The sequence below is a fragment of the Nuphar pumila genome, chromosome 10, assembly GCF_984573655.1.
Source record: "Nuphar pumila chromosome 10, dmNupPumi1.hap1.1, whole genome shotgun sequence".
NCBI lineage: Eukaryota > Viridiplantae > Streptophyta > Magnoliopsida > Nymphaeales > Nymphaeaceae > Nuphar > Nuphar pumila.
Genome location: NC_143258.1, coordinates 16,537,977 through 16,549,743, shown reverse-complemented (window position 1 = coordinate 16,549,743; position 11,767 = coordinate 16,537,977). Strand labels below are relative to the sequence as shown.

Here is an 11,767-nt window from a genome sequence, read left to right as displayed (position 1 = left end):
CCAGTCGGTCCAGACTTGGTTTCCTCTCATAGCTGCGTCCGGGTCTGCTGTATGTGTGTAGTGCTTCATGGCATCGAGGTGTCGAGCCTGGTTTTGGTCAATCCAGCTCAATAGCTGGGCATCCCTTCACCTTGCCGCACGTTTTGGTCTGTTTAGTAAGCTCCGGGTTGCAGCCCATGGGGGCTGCGTGTGTGCTTATGCAGCACAGGGTCCAATACCCCAATGATTTCCACTTTTGACTCGTTACGGCTTCGACAAGAGTGCACGGTTGCCAAAACAAATAATATATATATAGTTATATGTGCGCAAATAAATGATAATGTCATCGATATGATTGTAAGGACTTAGCCCTTTCGCACGGGTGCCGCTTTCGATATGGAACGCAAAATGCTTACACACAATATGTTCTTTAATGCCTTTAAATAACCTATGGTTTTACATAAATAAAAGAGGTATAGCAGGCCTCTCGCCATATAATGCACGACACCAATTGTGGTATCTTCACGGGTTATGTTTTGCTAGACATCTTAGCAAAGTGCGAAATAAAAGAATGTAAACACATCGATATTGGTACCTCTATGCATATGCTCATTGCAGCATAGTACGCAAAGTAATTGAGATTGATGCCTTATCGAATGCCTTCAAATAAGGGTTTTGCATTGTTAAGGAACCATTGGCCTATGCCAAATGAAATAAGTATAGCATTGACAATTCCCTCGTCTTACAAGGCACGACGCAAATGTATATATGTAGTTATTTAAAAGAATTAACTTGTATTTGTGGCATGGTTTGTGATGGTGTTTGATAGGCTTACACGACCACACACTTGAGTACATAAGCTTTTACTCATATGAATGCAGTCGCATGGTTGTGCTTGCTCTACTTGGTTGTACATATTACAATGGCAAATTACGTGTATTGTCCCTATGTAAGAAGGGAGTTTGAGGCACACTTGGATAATCGCAGCTTTATGGGACTTGTGCGACACATGGAACTCCGTGGTGAGTTGTTGTGGGCAATGGTCCCACTTAGTGAGATGAGCTCGCTTATGGTTGCAATATATGGGTTATGAACCTTGGCACAGCTCGTGAGTCACGCTTTACCGTGACAAATGCTTCTAACTGTCTCATCTTAATCTGTAATGTTTGGTATCGTCATTTAGCTGGTTCTGCACTTATGGCGCGTCACACATATTTGTCCACTTGTACTTGTGCACTGTTCATGATGACACATTTGGTTGCATATCACAGTCTATCGTATGGCTACCTTAGAGATTTATGTTCTGTGATGCATACCTTTTTACACATGTCAATACATCATTTAATTATGTTCCTTGATGCATGCCTTACTATTTGACATGAACCGTGAAATGAATAGTCGTAGTTAATTGCTCATGCTTTGCCTATTACACTGATTCATGCTAGTTACATTCTCGGATAGATCCATGCATAGCCTTGTACTTGCTTTTGCTATAATTGCTCAATTATTGTAATAAGCATGCTATGTATGTCTTGAATAGCTTACTTTCGATTTCCACACTTTGGTACTTTGAGTTTGTTTTGTCTCACCAGCTCGAAAGAGTACTGACCCCATTTTATGGGGATACAGGTTTACTTAGGCGTGTGATGGAGCTCAGTGTGTCGCAGCGGACTCTGAACCCACACTTCTGAACCTCACTTGTTGGATCCTGGCAGTGTTTTGTATAAGGGAATGAGTTGCACACTTGTAAAATGTATTTAAATAAAAAGTTGTTTCATTTAAGTGTTGTTTCACACCTGTAGTGGTCGTCCAGGGTTTTTCGCTTGTTTTCCCTTTTGGCTTCTTCTGCACTTGCGTATCTGATTTTCAAAAAAAGAGTTTACTCAAAAAAATTCAAAGGATTTTACAAGTCGGGAAATCTGGGGGCGCTACAGAAATGGTATCAGAGCAGTGTTTTAAAATAGATAAAGAAGTGTGGTTCAAGTCTCTTCACACATCAGCCATCGCACTGTAAGTATTTTGAATTCAGTTTCTGTTGTTTGACTGCTTGTTCTGCTTGATTTAATGAATTGTGTGTTTTTTTTTCGGGTGTCTTCTGATGCGAGACACAGTTTCATGTTTAAGCCTCGTATATCGGGCTTAAGACATCGATTATTGGAACCTAAGGGTTCGATCATGCTTGCGGATCTAGTTTCCCAAGCTGATCCGAGTCAACTATTGTGAGAGTTGGAGTTTTGACTGAGACCTAGGGGACTACTTGCGTAGTTTGCCCTTCTCGTTCCATATTGTGTGGTGGAGACGATCGATACATCGTAGCGATTATCGAGCTTCTAGCCTTATCGTATTGAAGGCGAGATGGCTTTGATGAGAATCGTCGTGTGAGGCTCGGAGTGGATGTTTTCCCTCTTTTCCAAACTCGTTGGAATTGTTCGTGACCCTGTCTTTGATGAAGGGTATCTCGTTTGATGCGATCCTTTTTGGATAGAAAGGTGGAAGCCTTGTCTGTGCCAGTGAGCCTCTGCGTATCCCGTTGGCGGATACTGGTGATTTTCCCCAGTCGTTCTTGACGATGAGAACGTATATGTTGTTACGCGCTTAGCAGGTCGCGTTTGTGTTGTCGGTGATGGCATTTGACTCCTAAGAGGGTTGTTTTCTGGGGATTGTTAACACCGATTTTGGGATGTTGTTGCTCATGAGAGAGCGTTGCGGGAATTTTTGTTTCCCCCACCACTGTCTGGAGGATTGTGGTGCATTCGCTCAGGAAGTGATTCCTGGTAGAGCCAATTGTGCCGCTGAATGGAGTAGCGCTTCAGCGATGCCGTTAGCGTGGTGATTCGCTGACGATGCCATTAGAGTGGTGATTCTCTAATGAAGGTCATTGGAGTGGTGATTCTCCAGTGATACCGTTGGAGTGACGACGCTTCAGCGATGCCGTTAGCGTAGTGATTCGCTGACAATGCCATTAGAGTGGTGATTCTCTAATGAAGGTCATTAGAGTGGTGATTCTCCAGTGATACCATTGGAGTGGCGACGCTTCAGCAATGCCGTTAGCGTGGTGATTCACTGACGATGCCATTAGAGTGGTGATTCTCTAATGAAGGTCATTGGAGTGGTGATTCTCCAGTGATACCGTTGGAGTGGCGACGCTTCAGCGATGCCGTTAGCGTGGTGATTCGCTGACGATGCCATTAGAGTGGTGATTCTCTAATAAAGGTCATTGAAGTGGTGATTCTTCAGTGATACCGTTGGAGTGGCGACGCTTCAGCGATGCCGTTAGCATGGTGATTCGTTGACGATGCCATTAGAGTGGTGATTCTCTAATGAAGGTCATTGGAGTGGTGATTCTCCAGTGATACCGTCGTAGTGGCGACGCTTCAGCGATGCCGTTAGCGTGGTGATTCGCTAACGATGCCATTAGGATGGTGATTTTCTTAATGAGGTTGCTGGGATGGTGATTCCCCAGCAAGGTCGTCAGCATGGCAATTCACTGACAATGCCGTTAGCGTGGTGATTCGCTGACGATGCCATTAGGATGGTGATTTCTTAATGATGTCACTAGGGTGGTGATTCCCTAACGATGATGTGATTAACAAGGATAAGATTAACGATGTTACGATAAATGAGATCTTGTGATGATGCTAGATGAGTAATGGTGACTCTCGTGTTTTGTCATGTTATGTGATGATGACTCTCCTTGTTTTGTTAGAATGGTGTTTCTCTAACGTTTGTCGTCTAGAATAGTGATTTTTTAGCAATAGCAACCTTGTTTGGTGTCGCCTGAGTTCGTTTGTAGAACGTGCCTTTGTCGTGTTGTGTTGCACGATTGAGCTGTGAAGTGGTTTCATTTTGAATTATGTGTGTTGTATGCTCATGATTTTTGCTTGATTGCCATGATTACCATTAAGCGAGTAAGGTTTTTTTCAGACCTACCTTTTGACTTACTTTGTCGTTCTGTCATGATAGATGACTTGGAAGACTAGATGCAACGACGTTATGGGCACTGTGAACGACCTTGCAGAGATTGTGCAACAGCAAGTGGTTGCTATGCATCAGATGGGTGAGAATCTTCAGCACGTAGCCCATGGTGTGCAGAATAGTAGCACAGTTACGTATAAGCGATTCATGGAATTAGATCCTCCTGCTTTTACGTGTAAGACAAACCCTGAAGCCATTGAGTCGTGGTTACGTGAGATAGAGCATATTTTCCGTGTTTTGGATGTCCCAGAAGATAAGAAAGTAGATTTTGGTACTTATCGCTTGAAAGACCATGCTGAGAAGTGGTGGGACACTGTTTCTTCGATCAGATTCAAGGACGTGACTGTTACGTGGGAAGAATTTGTTAAAGTTTTTAACTCTGCTTATTTTCCGAAACACGAGCGCAGTAAGAAGATGCAAGAATTTCTGGACTTGCAGCAAAGAACGATGACCTTGTCAGATTATATTACGAGATTTCGTTGTTTGGAACGATATTGTCCAAACATTTATGTTGTGAAACATGATCGAGGAATGAAGTTCGCTTGTGGTTTGAGGCCTACTTTAAGAACTAAGGTGTTCATTAGCGGGCCTAAGTCGCTCGAAGAAGCTATTGAGGTAGCTACTCTGTTGGATGAAGACCGACCCGAGCATCAGGCTCAAGTTTTCGTGATTGCAGCTGAGAAGAAACCTAGTGGGGTGGAGTCCTCGCCACCTACTAGAGGGCGGAAGTGTCAGAAAGTGCAGCAGAATGTCCGGCAGAAATGACCTCAACGATCAAATCGCCAGCGAAAGCGACCCCAGCGACCGAAAGTCCAGCGGAAGTGTCGGCAATGTGACGTAGATCACGCTTTTGGAGCTTGTCCTCGTTTCGATGACAAGTGTTTCAAGTGTGGACAACCTGGGCATATTGCCAAGTTCTGTCTAGAGAAGTCTTCGACAGACTTAGTTGTTGCTGATTAGGCGCTGTCAGACGAGATCTGACCATTTTGTTGTTACTTGTTGTTTTGTGATTTCGTGGACGAAATCCTTTTTAAGGAGGGTAGAATGTAAGACCCATGAATTTTCTGAGGAATTTACTGCCTAATTAATATTGAAATTGTATGCTTTTGTGTAATTATGACATTATAGCCCGTAATTTGATGAAAATTGTATGTGCTTTGTATTTTGGCTTTGCACGCGTGACTCAAAAATCACGTAAATATACTATGTAAGTAAGAAGTGCCTAATTCTGGACGAATTAGCTTCTGAAACTTTAAGGGTTAATTGATAATATATTCTTATGGTTTGTCCCCGAATTTGGGACTTATACGACATAAAAACCTTGTCAGTGCATGTGAATTACGAGTTTTGACCCAAGTTCGGACCCAAATCGTAATACGCTTAATTCTCACAATCGGATGAGAATTGTATTGAGAGTCATCGAGCATTTCATATTAATTAAGATTATAAAGAGCACCAAAGGATTTGTTGGGATTAATTTATTACTTAATTGCATTAAATAAGCATTGTTTTGAAATACTACATTTGGCAATTTTGGATTTGGATCCGAGTCAACTAGAGGACCCAAACCCTATGTGCGCCCCTTTAGGGGGACGATTTTGTCTATGGTTGACCATCTGGTCAGGGTTTGACCAGCTGGGTGGTACTTTTGAAAAGATTTGCATGGCTTTTGAAGTATAGGCCACGATTGGTCATTTCCTCTTTTCAAAACTCATGATGAGCCTTGAAGCTCATCATGAAAGGCGTTTTCCAATAAAGGGGACCATGGGGATTGCGCTCCATGGTGTTTTTGTAATTGTTTCAAACTAATTCAAATGATAAAAGTTGATTGGGTGAGTTGGGGTGGCCCTTTTGTAAATTTTTCAAACATTAAAGGCACTTTGCAATGGCGTTTTTGAAAGATTTTTGGAATGTTTCAAATGCATGACATGCATTGGGCGTGGATACCTAGGAGGGGGGCGTGGAGCACCCCAGCCCTCCATCTAGGCTGGATTAATCCTAGCCATCCAATGTTTTCAACCCTATCTACTTAAGCTTTGAAGAGAGAGAAAGAGGCATTCACCCCTTGGGCGATTTCGCTTGGAGCCTCCTCTCTCTCTCTTCTCTAGCTCTCCCCTCTCTCCTCTAGCTCCAACGTGTGTGTGTGGTGTGGAGACTCCAAACCGTAGCAGCACCTCCCTTCTCCATTTCCTCCATTGCAAAGCCGTGAAGGTGAGACACTCCTTCACTTGTCCAAACGTGGTTTTCGGATTGAGCAATTCCTAGGCGTTTTGTATCTTCATGAGCTTTCTTTGCATGCACCCATTTGTGGGTTTTCGTTTTAGCACGAATGCATGTACATTGATATGCAATGGAGCATAGTTACCAAGAAGTCATTTGAGTTTAGTTTTTGTTCTACCTTGACCTTTGTTTTGAGCCAGTTTGCATGCATTACAAATGAGGCCTTGGTTAAGCATCTCCGTTTCCTTGAGTCTCATTTATGTATTTCATGAGAATAGGCTGCATACATTGAGAATGAACTTCCGTTTGAGCATGAAATCGCTAAATGGGTTTTCCTTAAGTTTATGGCATTTCCTTCTTCGTTGGCAGTTTGATGAGTGACATCCTAAGGGTTTCCTAAGGTTTATGTGTTTGGCAAGGAGGCCACGGATGGCTCATGCCCAGCAAACCCATCCATTCGGGTTAGCCCCACTTTCGGTGCTGCTGGCTTGGGCTAAACGGGCCGAGCTGTGGTGGAATTGCACGTTTGCGTTTAGCACTTCATTTTCTGTCCTTTTGACCATAACGCATGTACCATTGACTATTTCCTGTTGCTGGATGTTCCAGCAGGGTTAGCCCAGACCGAGTGTAGTTGAGTCAGCCCTAGGGCAGGTCGGACTAAGCCACATTCGCTCCTTCTACCCTTTGTTTTCTGTTTGGGCCTCCAGAAATTTTTGGACGCACCTTTGCTTTCGGGTGACCCTAGGCCGACCACAAACGGGTCCGCCTGGGTGCCCTCCTTTGTTTTGGGTTGGCATAACCCTTAGCTGAGCCCACCAGCTTGAGCCAGAGTGGTTGGGCTCTCCTCGGACAAGACATGGTCTGAACCGAGTAGGTCCAGACGTGTCCCAGTGCTTGTACCGAACAATGTTCAGTTGAGGGACGTCTCATCTATGTCCCTATTTCTGTTTGGCGCAGTTTATGCCAGCACCCACTTATGTGGGCTGGGGTTTTTCGGTTGGCCTAACATGGTCTGGACCGAATAGGTCCAGACCTGTTAAAGGCCCCTAACTGAACCCAGTTTCGGTTATGGGCTCATTGTTGTGCCCAGCTAAGAGTTGTTTGCTTGGGGCTGCTGCAGCCTAGCTGCAACACATGGGACCGTAGCTAGGTGCAGGCCGTGGGCCTACAACTCTTTCGCTTGGTGGCAGCATGCCACCATGTGGGTCTGGACCAGTCGGTCCAGACCTGGACCGTTTCATGGTGGTCCGGCTGCAACGAAGTTGCAGCAGGTGGTTCGGCTACCTGGTGCAGGCTGCAGGCCCGCACCCCTGGTGTTTGAGCTATGGTGGCTGAGCCACATATGAGGTCTGGACCAGTCGGTCCAGACTTGGTTTCCTCTCATAGCTGCATCCGGGTCTGCTGTATGTGTGTAGTGCTTCATGGCACTGAGGTGTCGAGCCTGGTTTTGGTCAATCCAGCTCAATAGCTGGGCATCCCTTCACCTTGCCGCACGTTTTGGTCTGTTTAGTAAGCTCCGGGTTGCAGCCCATGGGGGCTGCGTGTGTGCTTATGCAGCACGGGGTCCAATACCCCAATGATTTCCACTTTTGACTCGTTACGGCTTCGACAATAGCACACGGTTGCCAAAACAAATAATATATATAGTTATATTTGCGCAAATAAACGATAATGTCATCGATATGATTGTATGGACTTAACCCTTTCGCACGGGTGCCACTTTCGATATGGAACGCAAAATGCTTACAAGCAATATCTTCTTTAATGCCTTTAAATAACCTATGGTTTTACGTAACTAAAAGAGGTATGGCAGGCCTCTCGCCATATAATGCACGACACCAATTGTGGTATCTTCACGGGTTATGTTTTGCTAGACATCTTAGCAAAGTGCGAAATAAAAGAATGTAAACACATCGATATTGGTACCTCTATGCATATGCTCATTGCAGCATAGTACGCAAAGTAATTGAGATTGATGCCTTATCGAATGCCTTCAAATAAGGGTTTTGCATTGTTAAGGAACCATTGGCCTATGCCAAATGAAATAAGTATAGCATTGACAATTCCCTCGTCTTACAAGGCACGACGCAAATGTATATATGTAGTTAGTTAAAAGAATTAACTTGTGTTTGTGGCGTGGTTTGTGATGGTGTTTGATAGGCTTACACGGCCACACACTTGAGTACATAAGCTTTTACTCATACGAATGCAGTCGCATGGTTGTGCTTGCTCTACTTGGTTGTACATATTACAATGGCAAATTACGTGTATTGTCCCTATGTAAGAAGGGAGTTTGAGGCACACTTTTATAATCGCAGTCTTATGAGACTTGTGCGACACATGGAACTCCGTGGCGAGTTGTTGTGGGCGATGGTCCCACTTAGCGAGATGAGCTCGCTTATGGTTGCAACATATGGGTTATGAACCTTGGCACAGCTCGTGAGTCACGCTTTATCGAGACAAATGCTTCTAACTGTCTCATCTTAATGTGTAATGTTTGGTATCATCATTTAGCTGGTTCTGCACTTATGGCGCGTCGCACATATTTGTCCACTTGTACTTGTGCATTGTTCATGATGACACATTTGGTTGCATAACACAGTCTATTGTATGGTTACCTTAGAGATTTATGTTCTGTGGTGCATACCTTGTTACACATGTCAATACATCGTTTAATTATGTTCCTTGATGCATGCCTTACTATTTGACATGAACCATGAAATGAATAGTCGTAGTTAATTGGTCATGCTTTGCCTATTGCACTGATTCATGTTAGTTACATTCTCGGATAGATCCATGTGTAGCCTTGTACTTGCTCTTGCTATAATTGCTTAATTATTGTAATAAGCATGCTATGTATGTCTTGAATAGCTTACTTTCGATTTCCACACTTTGGTACTTTGAGTTTGGTTTGTCTCACCAGCTCGAAAGAGTACTGACCCCGTTTTATGAGGATACAGGTTTACTTAGGCGTGCGATGGAGCTCGGTGTGCCGCAGTGGACTCTGAACCTCACTTGTTGGATCTTGACAGTGTTTTGTATAAGGGAATGAGTTGCACACTTGTAAAATGTATTTAAATAAAAAGTTGTTTCATTTAACTGTTGTTTCACACCTGTAGTGGTCGTCCAGGGTTTTTCGCTTGTTTTCCCTTTTGGCTTCTTAAGCACTTGCATATCTGATTTTCAAAAAAAAAGTTTACACAAAAAAATTCAAAGGATTTTACAAGTTGGGAAATCTGGGGGCGCTACATGAAGAGTACTTAAAACAATACGTAAGTGCTCTCGATGCTGCTCAGGACTCTCTGAGTAGACCAAGATATCATCGATGAACACTATCACGAACGAATCCACAAACAGACAAAAAATCCGGTTCATCAGATCCATGAATGCAACTGGAGCATTCGTGAGGCCGAAAGGCATCACCACGAACTCGTATAAACAATACCTCATTCGGAAAGTTGTCTTCGCAATGTCATCTTCTCGGATACGAAGTTGATGATAACCCGACCTGAGATCAATCTTTGAGAAAATCTTCGCCTTCTGCAACTGATCGAAAAGGTCTTCGATCCTGGGTAATGGATACTTGTTCTTGATCGTCGCTTTGTTGAGCATTCGATAGTCGATGCACAACCTCAGGGATCTATCCTTCTTCTTCACGAATAGCACTGGTGCTCCCCACGGAGAAGCATTGGGTCGAATAAAACCCTGATCTAAGAGTTCTTCCAACTGTTGCTTCAATTCCTCAAGTTCTGTTGGAGCCATACAGTACGGTGCCTTGGAAATAGGTGTAGTTCTAGGCAACAACTCGATACAAAATTCGATCTCTTGCTTCGGAGGTAACCCAAGCAATTCCTCCGAAAACACATCGGAAAATTCTCGGACCACGTCCAAGTCATCAATCAAAACCATCTCGGGTTCGACTGGGGCAATACTGACCAAGAATGCAGTACCCCCGTTCCGCAGATACTTTTGAGCTTTAAAAGAAGAAATCATATGACTATCGCGCAAGGGTCGAGGAAGCTTGATCTCCAAGACAAAACGATCAGGCTGAAAAAGAACAACCTTGCCTTCTCGACAAAAGACTTGAGCATGATACTCAAAAAGCCAATCCATGCCTAGAATGACATTGAACTCCATCATGTCTAGCAGAATTACATCAACTGACAAGTTCTGCCCTGCCACTGACACCTCGATGCTCGGAATGTACGAATCACAAAAAGATTGTTCAGCAGTCGGAGTGCGAACCTCCAACGGGTAATTCAAGGACTCTACTTTCAAAGGTAAAGTACGGGCAAATCTAGCAGCTATAAAAGAATGTGAAGCACCACAATCAAATAATATAAAAGTTGCATGTCCGACGACTGAGATAGTACCTTGGACCAACTCTCCTTTGGTCACTTGCTCTACAATTGCCGCGTACGCACGTCCGGCAATAACTTTCTGGTTGGTCTGCTTCGGTTGATGTTGTTGATACGGTTGAGGCTGCCTTTGCTGCACTTGCTGAGAAGTTCCTGGCATATTTCTTCGTTGGTCATCCGCCTGTTTCTTCCTGCAGTTCCTGATGTAATGGCCCATCTTGCCACAATAAAGGCAACCGCCCGTGTCACGTAGGCAGGGTCGCCCTGAATGGTCTGTGGTGCACTTTGGGTAACTAGCCGCAGTGATCTGCTTTTGTGGCTGTTGGCGCTGCTGATGGTGATATTGAGGCCTTCGGTTTTGGTACTGTAGCTGGTTGGTGTTGCTGTTGTTCCGATTCTTCTTTGATGGAGGATGAAACTTCCCTCCACCCTGGTTCTTCTGAAACTGTCTCTTCCTCGGCCAACTCTTTTGGCCTGGATGCTGCTGCTGGTGTCGTGATGCTGAAGCCTTCTAAGATTCCATCCAATCATGCTCTAATAAGGAGGCTGTCTCCAAAGCCTCTTCTACTGTCGTCGGTGCACGCGTGTACACCTTCGTCCGCAAAGCTGGCTTTAGACCTCGTGTGACGCCCCAAACCCCGACCTTGTAAAAACCTTGGGTTTTTGAGCAAAAAATTTTTTTTTGAAAGATATACAAAGTGAAAGCAACTAAAGGAAGTAAAAGAGGGAAACAGGGGTAAAGCAAAGGCCGCAAGTCTGAGCGAGCCACAGTGAGAAAACTAAGCCACAAAACAAGTAAAGTATTTTTCATTTCCACAGTATTTACAATGATATAAAAAAGAGACTGGGGTACAAAAAGGAACAGTCTCACAAAAAGGAGAGGAACAACCCCTCAAACCCCAAAACCAGAAGAAGCCAGAATCTGCTGTGAAGTGTGGGTCTCAAGGGTCCTGCTGTGCGTCATCGCATCGCGCTGCATCTACTCGTCACCTGTATCTCCATAAAACGGGGTCACTAATCTTGCGAGCTGGTGAGACAAACCATCCTTGCATTATCATTTTTATGGAAAAGCAAAAGGGAAACAACATGCTACAAGTGTGCTAAGTACCAGACTATAACTAACATGATGGAACAGTTAGAAACATTTAAATAAAGGTACAAGTGTGTGTCAGGTAGGTGCACGTGCCACAAGACTGTAAAACTACAAAGTAAGTAACAGTGCAGCAACTAGAGTA

The 11,767-nt window shown here is 44.1% G+C and overlaps 1 protein-coding gene across 1 annotated transcript; it reads left to right on the top strand.

Moving 5' to 3' along the window:
- Positions 1-3,972: 3,972 nt before the first annotated feature.
- Positions 3,973-4,719, top strand: LOC149823507 (uncharacterized). Its single transcript, XM_090018341.1, has one exon. It carries the CDS (start codon positions 3,973-3,975, stop codon positions 4,717-4,719), a length of 747 nt encoding a protein of 248 aa, XP_089874467.1.
- The last annotated feature ends 7,048 nt before the right edge of the window (positions 4,720-11,767 follow it).

Bases quoted from the DNA above. Each gene is read 5' to 3' on its own strand.
- LOC149823507 (XM_090018341.1), top strand. From the start codon at position 3,973: ATGGGCACTGTGAACGACCTTGCAGAGATTGTGCAACAGCAAGTGGTT.